This window comes from Urocitellus parryii, chromosome 5, assembly GCF_045843805.1.
Source record: "Urocitellus parryii isolate mUroPar1 chromosome 5, mUroPar1.hap1, whole genome shotgun sequence".
Lineage (NCBI taxonomy): Eukaryota > Metazoa > Chordata > Mammalia > Rodentia > Sciuridae > Urocitellus > Urocitellus parryii.
Window position 1 is genome coordinate 94,152,378 of NC_135535.1, and position 25,259 is coordinate 94,177,636.

The 25,259-nt window shown below is 34.7% G+C and overlaps 1 protein-coding gene across 4 annotated transcripts in view; it reads left to right on the forward strand.

The window, feature by feature from the left end:
* Positions 1-25,259, forward strand: part of Eps8 (EGFR pathway substrate 8, signaling adaptor) — a 166,818-nt gene that overhangs the window by 98,141 nt on the left and 43,418 nt on the right. For all 4 annotated transcript variants that reach the window (XM_026391941.2, XM_077798256.1, XM_026391943.2 and 1 more), the window contains 5 exons: positions 9,335-9,414; positions 10,877-10,953; positions 20,337-20,404; positions 21,646-21,807; positions 21,935-22,084. In XM_026391941.2, the coding sequence (XP_026247726.1) occupies positions 9,356-9,414; positions 10,877-10,953; positions 20,337-20,404; positions 21,646-21,807; positions 21,935-22,084 (516 nt within the window). In that variant the 5' untranslated portion in view covers positions 9,335-9,355. The remainder of the gene's footprint in view (positions 1-9,334; positions 9,415-10,876; positions 10,954-20,336; positions 20,405-21,645; positions 21,808-21,934; positions 22,085-25,259) is intronic.

The window sequence follows — 25,259 nt, forward strand, 5'->3', positions numbered from 1 at the left end:
TGTCTTAGGTTGGTACCATTGCAATTGGATCTTATCTGTCACTGACTACCATGACTACTAGTCCAGTATACAGCCACACCTGTGGATAGGTCTTTGTACCAGAGGGGGGGGGGGGTGAGGTTCTTTGCCTCACCTCTGTTGGCCCCCAAATTTTAGCTGAACGATCATGACAAGCAGAAGGGAGGAAGATACACCAAGCCAATTGACAGCTCCTTTTGGAAAAATTGTACCACCGATGCCATCATCAGCAAAAATACCCCAACACTACCACAAGTCGCTGCACCAACAGATAGTTCACAATGCACACAAGTGAGTTCACAATGCATACAAGTGATACATAGTCCAGGCAAGTTCTGCAAGCAGTTCAGTGATGGCTCCTTTTGGAAAAATTGTACCACCGATGTCACCATCAGCAAAAATACCCCAACACTGTGACTAGAGATCCTACTGTGATGTTGCTATCTTCATCATCCAATACCTGTGATTTTATATCCATTGTCACAAAGGGAAAACTCCCAAGGACAGCCATGACCTCTTCATATTTTTCATCTTCAAGAAAGTGTAGTAGACTGTGACGATCTGATTCTTTTAAACTCACCAAATCCTGTATAGTTTTAATTTTATACTTTTTATGATTAGAAACTCTTCTAAGATTGTCCTTTTCAATGTGAGGGAGCTGCAGAAGAGGAGATTTAAATTGTTGAAGGCCTTGAACAGCCATCTGTGGCTCTCAACAAACAAACACCTTTTTAGTCATGTAAAACTTCAGAAGTCTGCCATTCTTACATTCTTCCTCAGGAAGTTCTAGAAGCACTTGATATATCAAAATAAGAACAAGTATAGGCATGAACGAGGGAGACTTGGGATCCTGGAAGCAAGGGTTCAAGGCAGTGGAAAGACAAGGGGATGATGGTGGGTCTGGATCCCTCAGCGAGAGCTTGCAGGAGGCATCAGAGCAGTCAGTTAAGCTGCAGCAGGAATGTGTGGGGGTCTGGGAGAGGTCTGCAGCAGCGGAAAAAAATGATAGACTAGTGGTAGAACAGGTAGGGTGTGAGAGCATGAAAGGGGACGTCCAGGTCTGGTGGAGAGTAAAAGTACAAAAGTAAGGGGACATAGAACTAGAGCTGGGGAGGACATAATCGTTACAGACAGAGGCTGTACATAGACGGAAAGGTATTCTTAGTGTGTTGTGAATGACATTTCCACATCATAAGTAAACTGAATTTTGGTGTAACAAAAGTTTGACATTAGGGGGCTGGGATTGTGGCTCAGTGGTAGAGTGCTTGCCTCGAATGCATGAGGCACTAGGTTCAATCCTCAGCACCATATAAATGTAAAATAGAGATATTGTGTCCACCTAGAACTAAAAAATAAAAAAAAATTAAAAAAGTTTGACTTTAGAATTTGCCCTCTGGTAAGGATTCTCACTTGGTCTCCGTCTTCATCACCCCTCCTTCCTTCCCAGAGCTTCACGTGGTTCCTCAGTAACTCCACGCTTGGGGTGGGCTCCATAACCACCAGGCCCTGGCTTGCCTTTGCCCGTCTCCTTCCTCTATGGCCTCAGCTCTGGCCCCAGCCTGTAAAGGGAGGCTTTGGTGGCCAGGATGCCCTCCCCACCCATCCCGAGGTGCCACCTGGCACTCCTCCTTCTCCTTGCCTGCGCTGTAAGTGATCCCTCTCACACTGTATCTCTCCCCACTGTATTGTATTTTCTAAAAGCTTCTTCTTGCCTTCTTCGGTTCAGTCATGTTTTGAGGGGCATTTTGTTTTCTCTAGTTCCACCTTACTGCTTCCCTGGAGCTCTGTGTTCTGCTGTCCCTGCATTGCTTACAATGTGGTCTTTTCTTAAATGAGCTTCCTCTCCCTCCTCCCAAAAAAAGTTTCTTCATAAGAGTAGGAAAATTTTCAAGGAAGGTTTTTCTGTCCTAGATTCTTCTGTGTGTTGGATAAGGTACCAGATATTTGTCTTATTAATTGTGTTACCTATTAATAATCTGGATTATTTTTATATTCAGGCAATTAAAGGAATTGATTTCTTGTTTTGTCTTGTCTTTAACACATCACTTTCTAATAGCATATTAGAATTGCCTTGTTTCTTGAAGAGAAACAAAAAATTGTATTTTGAAAGGAGAGTATTTCTATGTTTCTGTGGAACATGTTCTGTATTTATATGTGATTGAAATATTAAAAGGTACAGAGCAATATGAATAAGCAGTTAAGATTGATTCGGGTATTTAACTTATCTACCCAATCATGAAGGTCTCATAGATTTATTTATTTATTTTTAAAAATATTTTCTTAGTTGTAGATGGACACAGTACTTTTGTTTTATTTACTTATTTTATATGGTGCTGAGGATTGAACCTAGTGCCTTACACGTGCTAGGCAAGCGTTCTGCTACTGAGCTATAGTCCTAGCCCCTGTCCTGTAGATTTATAAAGGCATACTTGTTGAACTTGATACACTCTTGATACTTAAAGAAGTACATAAAGCAAATACCTGCCCCCATATAACCATTATGCTGGTGATCAGATCAGTGAAGACTTGCAAAAATAGAACTGACAGATTGCAACAGTAAAAAATCCTTTGATGAGCTGTGAGGCTTCCTTGTTCTTCTACCAAAATAATCAATATTGGAGTAGTAGGGCAGGCAGGAAAAGATGACATTGAGATACTAAATAGCATCTTTTTATACAGTATATGAGAGGTAATTTTCGGGACATATAAGCATCTACATTATAGTATACTAGGAAGCTCTATTTAACCTTTTAAAAACTAACAATCCATTACTTAAAAAAAAATCATCTGTAGTTAAATAGTTAAGTTAACCTTAGAGGGACATTTGTATGATTTGGAAAAGTGAAAAAGAATCCAGTTACTTAAGGGTGACTCTTCCCACTTTCCAGATTGTAACCATTTCCAAACATGTTCATATTGTAAAACATTGATCTTCCTAAGGACCTGTGCTGAAAATGCAAAGTAAATCACCTGTAGTATTTTGTTTATTGTTAATGTCCTTTGCTCTAAGTAACACAAGGGACATGATCATGTAGTAACAGGTGGTTAAATATTAAAATATCTCATCTGTGGGTGAGAACTCTTCCCACTGTAATGTTTTATGATATACTATTTTTAGAGGCCATTTAATACATCACAATGAAAGTTGAATTCAGAAGTTTTAATCTCATTAAAGATAGTTATAGCATGTTTTTCTGTCTTCCCACCCAGCTGGGTAACATCAGGATCTGGTAGCTCTTTATTTGTTTGCCTTTGTTGAGCAAATATGTTGAACTCTCCTAATTTAGCATATGGCACCACCATGTGAAAAGGATATCCAGCAATAAAATGTATCTCATGTGATCTTCATTTTTCCCCCCAGTGGCTTTTGTTGTACACTGCTCAGTGGCACAGAGTTTAATTTAGGAGACTTTCCACTAAGGATCATAGAATATCAGAGATTACTAGCACTTGAGGCTGATTTTTGAAAAGCAGAGACTTGAAAAATTTGAGCGGGGCTAGCCAGGTGGGATAGATTTCTCTACTTCTCACTCCAATGTGTTACTCCCTGAAATGTGGTCAACTAAAAATGGAATTGGAGGAAATGTTCTAGTTTTACTCTTTTCCTGGGAGAAAATACCCACAGTGATGATTCTGCCTCTTCTGAGAATCCATACTCAACCACTTTGGACTCCGGGGAAGATTTGAACTTGTTAGACGATGTTCTAAATTTTGACACTCTTTGGGTGGTGTTAGCCAAAGGTTTTCATTAAGGTTGGGTCTCGCTCCTGTCCCCATTTCCCTTGCTGCTGGTCCCCTCCCCGCCCCCCCAGAACTGAAATGTAGCTCAATTCTTTTCTGAATTACCTGAAATAGGAAATTTATAGAAAACACTTGAGAGTTGCTACTGGATACATCTAAACCATTTTAATGCTTTCCCATCATTTTAGTTTAATTTTTAAAATGCAGAATAAATAAGTAAATGGGGGGAAATAGTCAGATTTCCTATACTGAAGAATTCCAAATAACTCTGTAGCACTCCCTCCTCAAGGAGCTAGAGTTCTTGGGCCCTGAAGTGTGGCTGTGGGGGGTGGGTGGGGGGAGAGCGGGGCCCCTGACAGTGGGAACACCAGACACACCGCAGGCAGGATTGAGGTGAGCATGAGCGGTGACAAGCCATGCTTAAAGTGTGGAATCTTGGTAACTATGTGATGAGAGGGACACATGCCTCTGTGGTTCTCCTCCTTGGACTGAGTTGGACCCCTAATTCAGTGGCATTGCCCCTAAAAGAGGACAGCAATTTGTACATAGACACACCCATGGCAGTAGGCCAAATGAAGATGGAGGCAGAGACGTTTACAAGCCAAGGCTTTCAGACGTCTATCTTCCAGAGCGGTGAAAGAATAAATTTCTGTTGTTTTAAGCCAGCTTGTCATAAGTTGTTATGGCAGCCTAGGAAACTAATACAGTCACCAAAAGCAAGGTGAGTCCGAGAAATGCCCACAGCCTGGAGGAGCATAGTGAGATGTAAGGACTAAATATAATAGAGCCTTGTGGACCCTGGAATAGAAAAAGGCATCAGAGTATCAACTGCAGTGAATAATAATAATGGGGGATATAGGACCTCTCTGTGCTAGCATCATAAATTCTGTAAATCTAAAATCATTAAAAAAATTTTAAAGTTTTGAAAATAAAAAAACAATTTAGCTAAACATTTAATTGGATCTCAAATGCATTTGATAGGCTAACAAAAACAGTGGTGTCTTTATTGAAATTGCTTACAAAAGGTATTAAAAAGTACTTAATCTAAAACATTTGTAGGAAGTAGAATGTATAATGATTTTGGAAGTTTAAAGTGGATTTTTTTAATGTATTAGGCAAAATTACTGGGAGATTATTTTACAAAGTTTTCTTAGAAACTAAGTTTCAGTGGTCTTTTAGCCAAAATCTAAATGCTAATAATAACCTCCCTTCTTAATTATAACTTAGATTGAGACATAAACTAAAGTCTAGATATAGATACTTAAAGATACTCTGCCAAACCCAACAAGTCCATCAGTGAACAAAACAAGTCGATGGCATGTTCTGAGAGAACAGGCATTTGAAGGACAGCTTAGTATGCTGAGAGCTGTTAGCTATGTGGTAACAAGACTAGGTATGTAGTATTCTCATTCATCAGTTTAAAAACTAATACCAGATGCATGTAAGAATAAAGAAAAGGGAATCTAAAACTTCATTTATTTATATTTGGTAATCTTAGAACTTTCTGATACAAATTTAACTTGCTATTTAGCTTCATTTATTCTTCCAGTGATCTTTATATATTCTATTTACTTCTTTTTTTATTGCAGGGTTTAATATTTTTGGTGTTATTAATTTAGATCTTAAATTTTATCATTTTTTTATTTTGGTAATTGCCAAAGAATGTTATTTTATGTGCAGAATAATAAAAATCATAGTAACTGTGACTTATAAAAAAGTATTTTCATAAGGAAGTTGAGACTCTAAATCAAATAGTTGGAAGCTTTTATGATGGTTTTAATATATCATTTGAGTACAATCAGGTAGTACATTTGGTAAAATTAACTGCATTTGTGTGACTTTAGAGTGATAAAGTTTTTTACAACTAATATCTTAGTAACAGTTTGCTTTTAAAATTGTGTATATGGTCGATCTACCTGTAAGTTGGATGTATATATTAAAAAAAAAACAAGGAGAGAAATGAATTACAGTAGATGGGGTAGAAAGAGAAGATGGGAGGGGAGGGGAGGAGGGATAGTAGGGGATAGGAAAGGTAGCAGAATACAACAGTTACTAATAGGGCATTATGTAAAAATGTGGATGTGTAACTGATGTGATTCTGCAATCTGTATTTGGGGTAAAAATGGGAGTTCATAACCCATTTGAATCTAATGTATGAAATATGATATGTCAAGAGCTTTGTAATGTTTTGAACAACCAATAAAAAAAAAAAAGAAAAAAAAGCCTACAGGAAAAAAAAGAAACATTTGTAATCATTTCCTTTGCAAGGTGTGCATTGTAACTTCTCTGTTTAAATATTTGCAAGCCACCATATTGCCACATAAGCAGCTGTGCCAAATGAAACTATAATGAATGGCCCAACAAGATGTTTCTATATTTAAAATTCAATTTAGCAAATTGACATTTTCTATTCCCTTTTCCAATGTTCTCTATTCAGACAAATCACTATCTTAAAACAAAACACAAACCAGGCATTTATTTGACTGTCATGAAGAATTAAACACCAAAAAGAAGGGATGCTGTGGCTATCACTTTTCATTAAAACCAGCTGCCATGCTTTTAAAATGCAAACCAGATCAAAATCAGCACAAACCCTGAGGGCTTAATTTGTATACTCAATGAACCAACTTGTTTTGAAAGAACTTTTCTTTTTTTTTTTTTTTTTTTTACTTTTGATCTTTTTTTTTTTTTTTTTACACTGGCCCTGTGAGCTAGGAAGATCAAGAATTATCTCTATTTTTATTATTTTAGTGATAAGAAAGTTGAGGCAGAAGGTTTAGCTGACTTGCAAAGGCCAGTAAGTGCCAAAGGTAGTGTTAGAATTCTAGGCTTCTAACTGAATGCCTGTGTCTTAACATATTAGCTCTAGATCCATAATGTTATTACAGGCCTCTGTCCTGGTACCAATTCCAGAATGTAGTAATGATGTGCTGTAGTTGGATCCTATAGTTTCTAATAGTCCACTATGAAATATGTTGGAATTTTTAAAGATGCTAATAAACCATTGATATCTTAAAATTGGCCATGGTGGGAATATTTATGCCATGGAAATAAGTAAATGTTTCCTCCTTTAAGAATTGGTTTACCACTGATTGTTTCTAAGTATAAATCAAGGAAGGAAACAAACAACAACAAAATAGAAAACAGTATTGTAAGCCACACGTAATTTTATGCATACTGCATATGTAGAGCAGAGGTCACTGTTTCTTTGCTCTGTAGGAAGGACAGATCCCATCTACCCACTTCAGTTCTTATATGGGCTGTGTGACTGTGTCTAGGAACCCAACTAATGTAAGAGTGGATGAATAAGAGAAGAGCACAACAGTTTTATTAATTTAATCTACATAAGGATCTTCACAAGAGTGAATCTGAAGAAATTACAAAAACTATACCTTTTAGACAAGAGGACAATAATCTGTGGAGGAATGACAGGACAAATGAACATCTAATTCTAGGGATGATACTAAGAGATATGGGGGAGTGTGTAGAACTTGGGGGAAGATAAGGGTTACATCAGAATTTCTTCAGATTAACTATAACCCCAGTTACCAGTCTGTCATGATCAAGTCTTATTTTCTAGTCTCGATATATGAAGAGCATCTCTCCCAAAAGACTCTTTGTGGCTTGCTGCATGTAGGAGAGTAAAGGTCAAATGACCCTTGACATATCTTGGAATGCTCAATATTCTAGTCCAGCATATTTTGAGATAGCATAGCTTTTAATATCTTGGGCCAGTTAACCAGAAATTTGCTTTTAAACACTGGATAAATATGGAAACACTTCCAGGAAAGCTTGAATTAAACTTGAGTGTTTTGAGGCTCTTTACAAATCTTAACCGTTCTTTATGAGCTGCTTTAAAAAGTGAGGGCAATCTGCATGGCTTTTTTTCTTCTTTGAACCTCTGGTGGGTTTAATATAGAGGCCTATACATTGGGACTTAATTATTTACTATTTGTTTCTTATGAATTTATTTTGACTCCCTAGACTACAATATCCTCTTTGAAGAGAGGGACATCAACTTCTCTTTCTTCTTACTTTGCATAAATATTTAATGAACACCTATTCTATGTAAACAAAAGTGCCTGCCCTTTCAGAGCTAATGGTCTAGTGAAGTCAGGAACTAATTTAAGCAAATGAAAAATTATACCTGTGGTAAATGCTTTGAAAAATTATTTATAGTGACTGACACTATTAACAATAAAGTGATCGACAGTGAAATTTCATTTATTCAGGAGGGTCAGTAAAAGCTTCTCTGAGGATATTGTGATTGAACTGAGATCTGAAGAATGAGAATTAACTTGGAGTTCCCAGGTCTTGGATATCATTTCTTTAATTCCCTTTCAATCTGGATCAAGCTTTCTTATTATATGCCTTCATATCACCCTGAAATTTTCCATCAAATAGTAACTACAATTTATAACTTCCCATTTGTTCCTTAGGTGTCTGTTTTCCCCACTAGCCTGTTGGCAATGTAGCTGGGAGGCACCTATTTTGCTCACCATAGTAGTCCTAGTTATCTGTCTTAGAACTTGCCACATGGCAGTCACTCAGTAATTGTTGTTTCCACCATCTTTGCCCTTGTCTGAAGGCAGGTGTTTTGCCTCTCAGTTATTGAGGACATATAATATATATGAAAAGACAAAAGTCAGAGAAGTAAGACAAGATCCAGATAGTTTAGTGACAGAATTGAGAGACGACCAAATACCTAAGAGTGCATACACATAAGTCAGATATAGCAATGCTGTCTAGATGAAAGCAAGGAAGGCCATTCTATTTGGTGATAAGAAAGTTTTACTTATTCTTACTCATTTGTCTTGTTTGAAGGAAATTTGTTCCATTTGTAAAATAGTTTTTCAAGATAAATATTTAATGTTAATTTTAAAATATTGTGAAAAGTGACAGGAATGTATAAAGGAAAACTTTCTTGAAAAAAGATGTTTCAGATTATGTATGTATAGGATCCATGTTGTCAGATGTGCTTTGAAGTAAGGAAGAGAGAAAAGAGAAATACAGGGAAAAAAGGAAGGCAATTGACAAGGATGTTAAATGACTATCTTTATTTGTATTTTATTTTTTAGCAGCAGAGATCAAACCCAGGGCCTCACACAGCCTACTGTTTTCATGTTTATCTTTCTGCATGATATTTTTCCATTTGTTTTTTTCTATATTTTGCAAGTTTTTTTAGTTTAATGAGTCTATATCATCGTTACAATGAAGTAATAAAATAACATCTTACAAAGTTGAGAATTTATTGTTTGGGCAGAATATAGCGTTATGCCTATGTACTTAGAAGACTCAGGACTATATTTTAGATTTTTCTTTTCCCTGCTTAAATTTGTTGATAATGTTAGTACATCAGTATTAAATGACAGTTGCATCTTAGTTTATGTCCATCTATTCCTCTGGAACCTGAGTTCCTTAAGGGTGGAGATCTTTATGTCTGCATTTCTAGCATCGTTCCTGGCAGTAACACATATTTGTTGAATGAGTAACTTTTGAAAACTGAAATGTACTGACAACTTTTATTGCTTCTAATTTATGTGTGCTTTTTTTTTTTTTTTTTTTTTTTTTAAAGCACACGGAAGTGAGAGCCACCATGAATGGTCATATTTCTAATCATCCCAGTGGTTTTGGAATGTACCCATCTCAAATGAAGTAAGTTGAAAAGTCTATTTTTAATTTGTTTTGGGGGGAATTTGATTTTATGGTTTCGATTTTTTTTGTATTTTTAATGAAAGGATTAGTTGCATTTTTAATGCAGCTCATTCCTCATTGACATATGCTATCCTTTTATTATTAACAAATGTTATCATTAAAATTTTATTTTGTCTGTTGTGAATAAAACAGTTAATATCAGCCTCAATGATGGTCGGAAGGTGTTTCAGTCTAGTATTTTATATATTATTGTATTTATAGACTCTAGTTTAGAGCTTCAAAAATCTTTGGAGCATTTTTTTAACATTATTTGTAAAATATTGGCATTTGAGGAGGATTACATCTTGTTTAATCCATGCTGGCAAGATATTTACCATTGTGTAAAACAAAACAAAATAAAACAGAGGAAATAATCCCAGTGGCTCCAGGTATAATTTGAAATCACCACCCTGGCTTGAGTGGCTACATTGTGCATAGTTTTGTTATTTGATACTGGCCATTGTGAGACATATTTCACATGTCATTCTTCAGGATAGATAATATTTACCATATCTAGGGAATAACAATTTAATTCTTTAGCATGATGTAAAAAGCCATCAATCTGGCTCACTTCTCCAACCACTCATCCTTCCAGGCACATCACATTAAATCCCACTCCCCATATATGCCAAGCTGTTTCTTGATTCAGCTCCATGAGCCTCTCTTTGCAATGTTACTCTCTCCCTACCCTTGGAGCTTCTTTTCATTCTTTTAGATTCTGCTTAAATGTCAACTTTTTGGATATCCTGATAAAGTTAATCTTTTCCTTGATCTTACGAGTTATAGTTTCACCCTGATGTATTGTTCTTTTGCAACTATTTTTGCTTGTATTATTGGCAGTACCCTCCCATTCTCCCTACTCTTCTAGATTGTAGAGCTTAATAAATTTTTTACTGAGTAAATGAATAAAATACTAATAAATCAGTATTTACTTCATATAACATATTGGTAATGAGGCCAGATATAGGGTTGAGCAGGTGAAATTTAGTGATAAAGGGTTATTTGTAGGTTAATTATGTTTTGAGTATTTGAGAATAGCATCTATTTCATTATAGTTTAAGTCTCTGGGAACTTGTTATAACTGTACTACCACTCAGAACTTGATTAAATATGGCAAATTTATGCTCTTCCAAGATAGTCCCAACCTTGGAGAATCTCCAGGCTACAGTTTGACTTGACACTTGAGAGGAGGCTGGGACTTGCACCCACTTCAGTCCTCATTGGGGTCATGTGGTTTGTATTGTACTTATTCAACACTTACCAGAGCAGGATCTTGCCTGTGTTGGCAAACAGTATAGGTATAGTATGCCTTTTTTAAACACATGGTGATAATGGCACATTGGAATTTTTATTTTCTATTTCTGTATTTTTATGACCTACTTTGGACTTTAACCCAACACAGTGACCATTTTTTTTATTACAGTGGCTATGGATCATCACCCCCCTTTTCCCAAATGGACAGAGATCACAGTTCAAAAACAAGTGCAAAGGCTCTATATGGTATGTTTGTTTATTCAATGGGGATATAATTTTGCTTCTAACCACTCTTTATAAATTTAAAATATCTAAGTCATAGATTGAATCCATACCCTGTTTGTATTATTTGAAATGAAATATTGATGGCTACATAAGAATTATTTTAAAGAAGAGTTTTTACAAAAGCTGCTGAAGTTATAAACTGTGCTTGCTGTCATAAGATTTAGAACTATAAATTGAATGTATTGCAGCACTTTCAGAGTCTTTCACATGGCATCAGTGCCTGAAGTGGGCATTCCCACTTGTTACTTGTAAAATGTTTGTTGATCTTTGTGATGGAGCCAGTTGTGATTGTGAGCTGACAGGTGACGGCTTTTTCATATAGCTCTTGAACTTTTTGAGGAGTAGGTTAGTATGATTAGCAATCCTTTTATTTCTTTCTGCACTGCAAAATAGTCGAACTTTCTTTCCCAGTCTATAATTTCTGGTGGCCTGCCTCTCTAGTTTGTCTTACATATACATATATTTTCTAAACTTTAAGTATAAAAAAAAGGTGAAAAGAAGAAAGAAGAAAAAAATGCACATCTTGAAGTGCATTTAATTGTGTAGGATCTGTATGACCTTTTATTAATGTATAACAGTAAAGAATCAGGATAGTATTATGGTTAAGAGCAGAGACTCTGGAATCATACTTCCTAGGTTCAAATCCAGTTCTACCATTCACCAGTGACCTTAGGCAAATTACTTTACCTGTCTGTACCTAACTTTATTTGTGTAGTGGTGATATGTGGTAGCATTGATAAGAGGATTAAGCAAGTTAGTAAATGTAAAATGCTTAGAACAGTGCCTGGCAAGCAGAGAATGTGTTATATATTTGCTATTGTCAATACTGTCATTGTTATTATGTATGATGAGAACCAACAGCATTTTCTGTTTTGGAATTCTTTTTATATCATCCAGATTTACAATTTTGTGTCTATGGTTTGAATGAACAATTCTGAAGTCTCATGATTCATTTCTGCCTATATTTTTAGTAAATTGGCTTTACAACTCAAACCATATATTCATGGAATGGATTTAATTCTATATATGTATACTTTAAAAAAAATGACCCTGTCAGTCTGATTGGTATTGATTTCCATTTTCTTAAGTGTCACACTGACTGTCTTAACATGACATAAATGGTTGTGCTTTGTAGATCTAGAGAATTTATTCAGCAAATTTCATAGTCAATATGTTTTCAGAACTGGATAATAATATCTGATCCTCGGCTTTAAGGGGTGTGAAGTCTAGAGAGGGACTTGAGGAAAACTAAAAATGAAAAAAAAAATTTTGAGAGAATAAAATAATTCCTTTCCTCGTTTCTTTCTAGACATATTTATTAAGTGTTGTCAGTGTGCTAGGCTACCATCGTCATAGTCTATTTTCATTATCTTTATTTCAAAGATGAATAGGATATTGTCATTGCTTATTTGCCATTTTGGTGAGATAGACTGATAAATTCATTTTTATAATAAAGGGTTAAATGTGTTTTCATAGCTGTATGTCCCGTATTCTTCTAAATGGGGAATGGTGAGCAGGGATCTCTCAGGAGCCTTGAGCTGATCTCTGAGTGGTCAGCATTTAGTGGGCAAGAGGATGCTGTAGACTACTGCATGAAACTTTTCTGCACTATACTCTTAGCTCTATGAAGATGGCCCCTACTTGTCTGCTTCACTTGAGGATACCCCATGCTTGTTAGCACAGAGTCTAATGTATGATTTATGCTCAGGAACTACTTGTAGAGTGAATATCAAGAATTAATGAGCCACAGCAGTTTGGTGCTACTTGGAGAGCATCGGGTAGTGAGTGCATGGGGTAATAATAAAACTGGAAAAATGCAAACAGATCATATTAGGAAGAATTCTACCAAAGAATTTGCACACTATTTGTAAATATTGAGCAGACTTTGATTTGTTTTTATCAGAGGATAATAAGGGAAATTTGTCTTGGGTCATTCTGTTAACAAAATTGAGAATAGATTTGATAAGTATGAATCAGAACAGGTGAATCAGATTTAAGTAATATAGATAAATTAGTCATCTAATAACCACCCTAAGACTTTTTTTTTTTTTTAAATAGGAAAAGTATTCAATCCTCTCACATGTTACCACAGATCCAAAAGTCTGTTTTTGGAGTACGAAGAAAGGAATAATGATAAAAAGTAGGACTCACCTGTAAATTTTAATGTTTATTTTGTGTTAGGACAGCTTTATAAAATCTTAGATCCAAGAATTGAAAGTCTTTAACTGTTAAACAGTAAATTTTATTTCCCATCCTTTTACATATAAAGCAAATTGAAGATGATTTGTCAGATCACATAACTTTAAAAAACTTCACTATGAGAAAGCATGACAATTCTGTGCAGTGTGATGAAAATGAACAGGATGAAGGTAATTCAGAGAATATGGCCTAGGATAAAAAAGGGCAAATGCAGGAGGCATTATGAGGAAGAATGATGACTTAGCCATGTAGGGGGCCTGGAATAAGACAGGCTTAAATTCCTGAAGTTGCACATATTTTTTTCATTCTTATTTGTGTCTAATAATCACTACTTCCTCTGAACACATAGTGTACACACACACACACACACACACACACACATACATACACATATGCATACATGCATGCACACAATGCTTTCCCTCTTAGAGATTATAAATTCTCAGTAAATGTCAGTGTAAAGAATAGCTAGAGAATGACATGGAGAAAGATATTCTTGTTTTGAACAAATCTTTGCAATAAACAAATTCTTATTAAAATCTTTTTAGTTATCTTTGGGAGTGTTTAGCCTCCCAATCTACATGCTTTTAACCTTTGTAATTCGAAAATTTGGTGATTTATAATATAGTTTATTTCCTTGAAGTGTATGAATTTAAAAAAATTTCTCCTTATACAATTATAAAAATAATTGAATAATCTTCCCAGGATTAATTACTCTTGTAATTAATACAGTATCCTTACATTGCATGAACTTTTGTGGAGCATGAGAGTACTGTTTAGTGCACTGGAATATGAGTTTTCACAGTGATAGACACTGTTTCTCACACACTGACCACAGGCTAGATACTGTATCAGAGGTTTCTTTTCTTCCTTGCTTTCTTTTTCCATCTTGTCTTTCTCATGAGAGCACATTTCAGAACTGACACACAATGTCACTCAGATGGCTCCTGATAAATGTGCTCAGAAAGGCAGACTGGGTTAGAAAGCCAGGGGATCTCACTTCTACCAGTTGACTACTGTTTTGAGCAAATTATTTAACCTATTACTTCCAGTTTCTTCATCTGTGAAGTAGTAATGATAATAACATTGTAGCAAGTATTTTCAAGCTTGTGTTTCAGACACTACTCTTGATAGCACTCTACAGAAATTTTTACATAAATCCCCTAAAATGTATTGTGTTTTATGTAACTATACGTATCTTTATTGGTATGTGTTGATTGTTCTAGGAAAACAGTTAACATATGCTGCAGTTTTAATATCTCTCTTTGCCATTTCTTCATTATGATACTAGAAAAATTCCACGCCAACATGTAAAAGGCTGTGCATCATTTACATCCCTGACAAAGTGTAACTCTTGCTTACCAAAAGTAATATCCATGTTTTTCTCCTTCACTGATTTCATGACAGTAACATTTCATTTAGCCACTGGTATTAGGGAATTAGAGATTTCACATATTTTTTTCCAGTTAACCTATTTGTCAGTTTTTTTTTTCCTTAAGGAAAATGTTTGTAAAGTGTATTAAATACTCCCTTCCCTCCAGATATGTGGCATCTTTGCTCCTTGGTGATTTGGAAGTTCACTTGAATGGCCATTGCTTGTCTCTGTGATGTTACCAGAGTCTCCATTTCTTACCTTTGCTCCAAATCATTCATTTATTTTCTCTTTTTGAATATTTGGGCCTGCTTTTCCCATGTTGCTGAATCCCAAGCCTGTGACTTGTTCCTGTTATCAACATGCCTTCTTATGGCATTGCTTCTGATGTCTGTGGCCTGGGAAACTAGGTAGAAAATATGGTTAGTAAATAGGTTCTGAGTGGGAATTGAGATGCTTTTTCATTATGTTTATATGTTGCAGCATCTCCAGTGGACTTTTTGTGGGGCGGGGGTTTGCTGGGGATTGAATCCAGGGCCTTGTGTAAGTGAGGCAAACACTGTACCAGCTGAGCTATATCCCCAGGCAAAGAGGGCTTATTTAAGTATGGGTTTTCTGCTGTTCTTAAGAGCTAAACTTCTTAGAAAAATAACTTCCCTTTAAATTAGATATTGCAAAATTTGAAATGTAGCCATTTCTTGATTCTTATGCTTTTGTCCTGAGTCCCCTGCAGGCTATGAATTTTGGGTTTCCCTTATGTGAAATATGCTGGCTGAGAAATACAGTGAAAAATCATATGACACAGAAATAATTTTGAAATATGGGGGTGGGATGGCTCTGTAACCTTAGGGGCCCTGCTTCCACACTCAAAGGATAGAGAGCAAGAACCCACATTTTCTTTATTTATACAGGGGGCTTCAAAAGGATTTTGATGGAATGTTCTTTTGCCAAATAAGGTAGGTAGTGGGCTGTCCAAGCCAAATGGGTAATGCCCAAATCCGGAGCTTTGAGAGCTATCTCATTGGTAGAGTGAGTGCAAAGATCTCATGCCTTGGGCAGTCTACACATAGAAATGCCAGGGATCATTCTCAAGGGGAGATCTAAGTCCCCATGGCTCAGTACCAAGTAAAAGACTACTTAAGTAGTATCATGGGTGGCGTACCACAGCTATTTACTATAAATAATCAGCTGTTTAAAGCCATCTAATCTCCAGAACTCAAGTTTCAAGGAATTACCAGTCAGTAATAGTTTATTGTCATTTCATTGCCAACATTTACAGTCACTCTGAGATTCCTGTTTATCAGAAGTCCTAATAATATTGGATAAATATGTCAGACGCACATTCTCTCAAGTCTCATTTTAGCTGTGAGTTAAAAATTTTGTGATATAACAAGTGAAAAAATAAATTTGTGTTTTTCCTGGCTGGTAAGAATTGAGTGCAGGAAACCTCTAACCATGAATCACATAATTTCTGTGTAAATGAATTTATTGTAGACTTTCCTGAATTTCTCCACAGTGCTTGATCACTTTCTCATGGCAGTGTTACTGAATGTGCCACTTTTCTTAGCAAATATCTGTCTCACATATTTTTCTTTTTGTACCTATCTTCTTTTCTTTTTCTGTTCCAGTCTCTCCTGATCTTGTTTTGAAGCTTGTCTCTCTAATTATAATAATGGAAACCAAAACGACCTCTTACATGTTCTAGTGGCCACTTAAAAGTTAAAACCCATTTCTTCTTTCCCCATCGTCTTTAGTGTGTATTTTACTAACAGAAAACATTTAAGACTTTTTCGAAACAGCAAAAGAAGGTTTTTTATTTATTTTTTAATTCTTAAGAAGTAAATGACTCACAATTACACAGCATAATGAAATCGGGCATTATTAGAGTCAAAACACAGCTTAGTAGAGTGTGCCAGAGCAGGTGACTCAAAAAGACAGTTTGGCAATTTTCCCAAACGATCTGAAAAATGTAAAGCTGATTTTTCTCCTCGTGATGCAAGCCATTCTAATGATTTGTTGAACAGGCCAGTAAAGTTAATTCTTAAATAATGTAGGTTTGTGGAAATTAGCTTATTTATTTCCTAAAGTAGTCTCTTGCTTCAGATACTGATTTGTCAAACTGTGATTGTAGTTGCCTGATGGTGAAAGTTCCTAATTATTGCTCATTGCTTCTTACTGTTCCCACCAAGTGCCTCACCTCCATGGAAATTACACACTGTACACTGAACTATTGGGAAAGGAATTATCCTTCACTATGGCTGAAGCTTTTTCTGTGTAAAAAGTGATATGAGCTACAGTCCATTGCTTTTATTTAGAGCAAGAAATACTCAGCAGCTGCTTTCAAGTTACATTTTTCTTTTTAATGGTCAAAACCTTGGTTTCTAAGCAATATCATGGTTTTTAAAAAAATAAATATTTTCTAAATATTAACTGTATCTTTGACTATCCACTGTTTCAAATGTTTCAAATGTTGTTATGCACAATTAATGCAGTAAAACAAAGTTGAGTATAAATATTGAGTTCTGCATACTTGTTAGAGTTGCAGTTGTACTAATTGGAGAGTTAAATGAAGCTAAATATAATAATTCTGATCTGAGTATTGGCCGGCAGCTTGTGTAATAGCATAACAACTCAATAATGCTAAGATGACATGTAAAGAATTGTTATGCTTGGTTACCAAATACATCTTAATTTGTTGAGATGGGTTTGCATATTCTGGCCTGTGATATAAAGTTGATAGAAAAAGCAATGAAATAAAACCAGGGTTACTATAAGCAAATAAAGTTTGTTTCAAGCTCTGTTAAAGAAAGAGAGACATAAGAGGGAAAGGTGGGGAGATACTGACTTGTTACTCTTACATTGAGAGCTGAGAAGCTTTTAATGCAACAAACTCAAAACTCTACTACGAGATTTATTCATTTATTATTTGACATGCCCATTTTATCATAACTTACAGTTTTGATTTGGATAGGAAATTTTTCTGCTTAAAAGAGTTAGCATATAGTACATGAATTGGCATTTATACAAATTGTTGGAGTAGTGGTTTTCAACCATGGATGCACCTTAGATTCACATGGGGGAGCCTCTACAAATGAGTGCCCAGGGTGGGACTCACAAAGTGCTTTTCAAAGTTCATTTTCATGGGTAGCCAAGAATGAGAACCATTGTTAGAGAATGGTGAGCTTCATTAGAGGCTTTATCTTGAGTGTCACTGAAAGACTTCATTTAGGCTTTTTATACTGTTTTAAGGCTTGGGTGAGATTTTTCAGCTTAGGAGCATAATTACTCTCTGCAACTAGTAAGTACATATGATTCTCATAAAAAGGAAATATACTGCAATTGCCTTTTAGGGAACTTTTTTCAAAATGGCCTATTAAAATGTTAACATTAGCCTTTATTTATTCATTGGCTTATCAGAACTACTAGTTTATTTGTAAATTCGTTTTATGGCATTTATACATTTTTAGGATCTTTAAAAGCTAATTTCCTATAACATGCTACTTATTTATTATATAATATGGGAGAGCAAGCAAAGTGGGAAGCCCTAAAATGGGTCTTTGGAATATTAGAAATTACACTTACCCTCTGGGCAATCAGAGTGATCAGTCGATATCATACTATTTACAAATTCTATCAAATCGTCTTTTGGTTTCTGTAAATTATGTTTCTGTGGGGTGAGAAAATGTATTAGGAAATCTGAGGGGATGAATTCTTACTACTTTGTATGAGAAAATCCAAGTGTGAATATTCAGTATTTCGGATATTCAGCTATTTGGGTCTTCAGCTATGTTTGCCATTCACTATCTAAAAGACCCAGTCAACATTCGAACTTCTGGAGCCACCATATCATAACTGGATGCCATGGCAGCCACCGCCATTTTTCTGCTGTCCTCAGTCAAACTGAAGGAAGCAGAACCACACTCATGGTCTGAGTCTGTCATGGAGACTTGAATAAGAATATGATGAACCGGTGCTTTTGAATACTGATTATTCCTAGAAGTGCTTTTGTCAGATGTATCCCTGAATTGTATATTGTCTTTCAGAAATCATGATGGTCTTCCCAAGAATAACTCTCCATGTGTTAAAATCTTATGTTTACTAATCCTCCACTAATAATCAGAAAAGTTGTGGCTGTTTACTTTTTTTCTTTCTTTTTTTATTAATTTTTCTTTATGTATGACAGCATTACAATTCATATTACACATATAGAGCACAAATTTTTTATATTTCTGGTTGTAAAGACAGTAATGTAAGTGAATGTTTATGTTTTGTTATATTAGAATAGCAAATTCAAGGTGAAACCAGGTCTTTCTTTTTGACCACATTGTTTTGGTAGGACCAGATGGATCATACTTCTTCAGGTCGTCATCCAAACAGAAAAAGAAAGGTAGCAGAGGCTGAATTTTTAAGTGTGTCTGTTTTTATTAAGCAATTTTTATGCTGCAAAATCAAAAATGAAGTATATTGAAATAATATCAGAGTAAAATCAATATAAGGAATATGGAGATTTTTGCTTACATTTAAAAACTAAAAATAAAGTAATATGATTACTTTCATGTGTTAAGAAACAAATATTGATCAAGTTTTTGAAAGAATTCTGTGTTAACATTTTGAATCTGCATTCATTATATTTTTGTACTTTCTTTTCCTTTAATGTTGAGCAGAAATTTTCAACTTCTCCATAGACATATCTGCATGTTTCTATATTAACTGAAAGACACATATTTGTATTTAGAAGATATTGGTTGCTAGGAAAGGTGAGTTACACATACACACACAGTATATGTATGTTGGAATTTGAAGGCTTTAAGGGTCTTTTTTATCTTGCTTAATCTTTTTATTTTCCACTAAGGCTGCTGAGGCCCAGACCATTAAGTATTTTGCCCAAATTTAATTTCCTACTTAGTGAAAGAGCCAAAACTAGAATTAGAATTTAAAAATCTTCTGATTTTCTTTTACAGTTCCTTTTCATCTTAGCATTCCTCTTTACAAGGCATAGTACAGCTTTGAACTTGCATGATAAGATAGTGACAAATGACAAACACAGCCAATGAGTACTTTATATTTTAATTTTATTTTTTGGTTTTGCAGCATTTTAGAAAACAAAATTAAAGATTTATTTTGCTTTTTAAGTAGTTTGATGCAGTAACTCTCTACCTAAATCTCCTTTTTCCTAACTGCTGTTTCCACAATCCTGAGTATCACATTTTGTGTTCTATTGATGTGGAAATTATTAATGTTTAATGGCAGTGGGTGTGATTGACTCACGTTTTGAATCTTCTTTAACATTGTCCAGTTTGGATGTTGTAAAAGGAGATGTTCCATGTAGTGCCTATTATCTTAATAATTTAGTCTAACTCATATAATACAGTATCTATGACAAACTTTTGTAATTGTGTTTTGATCTTCCTACATCAACAGATGAAATTTACAAAATAGTTTTTATCTTTTTTTTTGCCAAACGGTAGGTCCCTCATTAATAAAACCTTTGGATGGAATAACATTTTTTTCCTTAGAAAATTATAATATTGTTAATGTTTGGAATTATGAAAATTTTTATTGGGTTAAAGAATTCTTGCTATCATTTATGCTTTTTTGTGGCTTTTGGATTTACTCTGAACAGTGAGTGTTTTCATATTACCACACAATGGTGACTTGTCAACTACTGTATTTATATGAGAGATAGACTAATTTTAGAGATGTCATATGATACCAATACATGAACTTCAGCCTATTAGTGGGTAAATAATGGCTTTTAAAATTTATTTTTCAGAACAAAGGAAGAATTATGCAAGAGACAGTGTCAGCAGTGTGTCAGATATATCCCAGTACCGAGTTGAAGTAAGATGCTTTGGTGTTTGCTAATATTTACAGTGACTCTTGAAGGATACTAGAAGTAAAATTAGAAGTAAAATCAGGATTCTGTTTTATTTCATTCACACAATGTATTTTAAGTCATGTAGATTTTTCCTGTACATTTTCATCAAATACATGTTACATATAAATGTCTTTTTGCTGGTCTGTGTTCCCTTTTCATAACAATAAAATCTTAACAAATAGTTATTGATCAAAACAAATACATTCTTATGGTTTCCAGGCCCTATAATAAGACAAAGGCTTCTTCTATTTTGTACCCTAGAATCTTCTTGAAATTTGATACAGTTAGCATTTTGGTTTTATTTTTAGTTTTAACTAAGATCTTTATTGGTTCTATTTAAACAATGGTTTCTTTTTAGTTTTTTTCCCCCTTGTTATCTTTTAAGATATTTGCTTTTAATTGGAATCCAGGTGACCCCTACTTATCATGGGAAATATTTAAGCAAGGATCGATTTTTATATTGCTCTTATTTTCATTTTCTACTTTTCTGAAGCATACTTAATTAAATTTAAACCATTTTGTTTCAGAAAGTGGTTTCAGTGGAATGAAAAGCTTGACAGTTGTTAGAGTAGAATTGCTTTGCTTCTCTGAGGTATCAGTGTCCAGAGTATTGTACTTGCCAAAATAAATTGTCTGCTATTGTGTGGCATTTAAAGAACTATAATAGAGCAAAACTGGGAACATTTATTTAAGAGAATGCTATTTAAACTTCAAAGTATTTTTTTTTTTGAGTACTAGGAATTGAATTCCAAGGCATTGAACCACTGAGCCACACCCCCAACCCTATTTTGTATTTTATTTAGAGACAGGATCTCACTGAGTTCCTTAGTGCCTTGCCTTTGCTGAGGCTGGCTTTGAACTCTGGATCCTCCTGCCTCAGCCTCCAGAGCCACTGGGGATTACAGGCATGTGCCACTGTACCTGGCAAGAACTGGTTTCTATATCATGTTATTGTAGTTAAGCATTGCTCAGTATCAAACGGTTTTAGCTATCTTATAAATCAAGACATCATTTTCTATATTCAATGAAAACCCACTTGACTTCATTCTCTGAGATAACCTTGAAGTTATCAAGTGCTTTGTGTTTATCCTTCTCTGCTACCTGACCTCAATTACCTTAAATCGACTTTTCTTTAAAAATATAACATTAAGAGTTTGTGTGTATGTATTATAAATATTTAACCTTTTTTTTTTTCAATCATAAGCACCTGACTACCTTTATTCTGGATCGGAAAGATGCTATGATAACCGTAGATGATGGAATAAGGAAGCTGAAATTGCTTGACGCTAAGGGCAAAGTATGGACTCAAGATATGATCCTTCAGGTGGATGACCGAGCTGTGAGCCTGATTGATTTAGAATCAAAGGCAAGTTTGTGAAATTTATATAATTTTGTTTTCAAGAAAGTGCCACAAATATTAATGTATGCTGTCACATCAGATTATTTGAAAATGGGTGGAAGTTTGAAAAACTAAAATGTTTACTGTATTTTAGAATGAATTGGAGAATTTTCCTTTGAACACCATCCAACACTGCCAAGCTGTCATGCATTCATGCAACTATGATTCGATTCTTGCCCTTGTATGCAAGGAACCAACCCAGAACAAGCCAGATCTTCATCTTTTTCAGTGTGATGAGATTAAGGTAAAAGAATGATGAATTTTTTTTCCCTTTCAAGTAGTGGGTTCTGGCAGCTTTTGAACTACCTGTTTCAATCATACAGATTGTAGGTACTAGAATTTTAGTGTCTGAGAATTTTGTAAGGAAAACAAATACATTAGTAGCTTTCTTAAAGTTTCCATGCCAAGTAAATGAAGAAGTTAATGTCAAAAATCAGATGATTCTTTTTATTTTGATTAAAAAGCATAGATATTATATTAAATTCTCATCAAAAACCTTGCATTTAAAATTAAAAATTAGATCTGCAAGAACCATGCTTCATAGACAATAAATAATCATGTGTCTCTCCCATTTTATTCTGCACTAATCACATAGCCTGGATTATTATAGGGAAGCACTGAGACATTTTTCATGATATTGATTTAAAGTTCACCATTTAATTATGTGACTTGAATAATTGCTCAGATCGGTAATCCCTAAGTGACTTGTTAGCATAGTTGCCAGTAATAATAGGCTATCTCCTGAAATTTTATGCTGTAATTGTTTTTATACTGTAATTTTTGAATGAATATAATTTGTGATTCTTTATTAGACCTTAGAAGTTATCTTCAACCTTGACTGTCTTTATTTAGTTGATTTCTCTAAAAGGGAAATAAGTTTGTGTTGATTGGTACTTTGTTAAGGCAGGGATTTATTTTGATTATAAAATATACTTGTAACTTTTATAAAAAGATCTGGAAGACTAGCATAAACACTTGATATTTTCTGTGTTTCTTTGACATTAAAATGCTATTGCTAAATTAAGACTAAGTACAAACAGTATACTTTACAATTTTTTCTAATTTCAGTTTATGTCACAGATGATTGACTGAAAATCTTATTTGAAAGGAACTGTGTCATTTAGTTAATTTGAATATTTTATGTTCATTAGATTTGTATATACTGTGGTGCATTTCAAAATTCACAAATTATATTAAGAATATATTTATTTTAAGAATATATTTTGTAAGGTTATAGTCTTTTAATGTTACCTTCCTGTGGACCATTTGGGTCCCTAGCTCTCAAGCAGCCTGCTCTTCTGACCTCTGTATCTCCCGCCAGTCTTGCTAGGTTTGACCACACACTGACCCGTCTCAGGGGCCTTTCTCTTGATTCTTCTTCCAGGAATGTTGACTGCTCTGTGCAGCAGGAGAATCATGCCATTCTCTGTCCCCTACCTTGCTTTATTTTACTCCACAGCATTATTATCATCTGCTTTTTATATTCTACATTTACTTTTTAGTTATTCATTTATTTTGTGTAAGAGCCCAATGTAGACAGGACATTTGTCTGTTTTGTTCATATCCTGGGATATAGAAATGTGATTTTATTTATTATTTTTATTTGACAAACACATATATAATAGCAGGTGCTAAATAAATACTTGTTGAATAAACATCAAAAAAAGAACTTTGTAAGGTTAGATGTTTTTAAATCAATACATGTTAGAATGAATATTTTGCTCTGAAAATGTAGTGAACTTTTTTTATTAGTTGTACATAACAATACAATGATCTTGACATATCATACATTTGAATCAAGTGGGGTACAATTTCTCATTTCTCTGAGTGTACAGGTTGCAGAATCACATTGGTTATACAGACACATATATACATACAGCAATACTAGTGTCTGTTTTATTAATTCAATGGTTTTAAGTGAAAAAGCACTTCAGATTTATTGTTTGCATCTGTGCTCTCCTTGGGGGCTGAGATATACTCTACTGAGGAAATTTCTGGATTTCAGTTTGAGAATAAAGGGCTTTCCTTCTTTGATATGGGATGGGTTCAAACAGGATATACCAAATACTATTTTATCATATATATGATATACAATGGGTTCAAACAGGATTTACCAAATACTGTTTTATCCTAAATAAAGTTCACATACCACTAAGTGACTAAACATTCATTGGTGCTATTCTTCCTGTGTGAGACATGTTTTTCTTTTGACTAATTTCAAAATAAATAAATAATAAATATATGTGTGTATACACCCACACCCACAATATTTATAAATGGAAATAAGATGCAGTTTATTTTATGTGGATCATATTGCAGTATGATTTTTGCCTTGAATTTTAATGTTTATTATGGGACTTCATATAGTGGTCCTGTCCATCATAGTGGTAAATTTTTTCTTAGCAATATAATAGTCTTCCTGTAGAAGGTCAGCATTTCTGGGCATTATCAGTTTTTCTGTCCTGCACAGTAGCCACCTTTGACATGTTTATAATAATTTATTGGAATTGGACGTTGTTGCAGATGTGACACTACCCTGGGAAGCACTGTATTTTCATTCCACTAATGGTATGACCTTGGACAGGCATACCATGTAAGTGTTCCTATATCATTAACTAGAAAAGAAGTAGAACAGATTAGATGATCTTAAGTGTCTGTTTAGTGCTAAAATTTTATGATTATCAGTGCTTACTCTAAAATAATATGCAATATACATATTTAAGAAAAACATACATAATTATGAAGAACAAGCAGGCATTAAAATAGGAGATGAATACATTAGCAGTAATCTTTTATACAGTAATAATCACTGGCTATAAATAAACTTCAAAACCAGATTAAATAAATTTTTTAGCTGCTTATCTCACATTGGTTTCTAAGAAAATGTATTTACTGATTAATCTTTCTGGAAAGATATTAGAAAGATTGCAGAAAGTTAACTTTTACCTGAAATGACAAAATAAGACTGGTTGTCAGAAAAGGTACAACCTAGTGTGGAGTTTCATTCCATGAGCACAGTGATATGTGAATCAGCTAGCCACTATGACAAAATACCTGAGATAATCAACTTATAAAGAGGAAAGGTTTATTGTAGGTCACAGTTTTAGAGGTTTCAGTCTATAGTTGCCTAACCACTTGCTTTTCGGTCTATGGTAGCACAGTATCTCATGGCAGGGTGTTTGTGGTAGAGGAGCTGCTCTTCTTATGGCAGCCAGGAAGCAAAAACAGTGAGAAAGAAAAGGCTTGTGGTTCCAGTATCTCCAGAGACCTGCTGTTTTTCCAGTAGGCCCCACCTCCTCAAGGACCCATCACCTCCTGCAGCTCCACTGTCAGGGACCAAGCGTGTAATTCCGGGTTTTTGGGGGACAGTCAAGATCCAAACTGTAGCATCAAGACACATACCGATTCAGACAATGGAT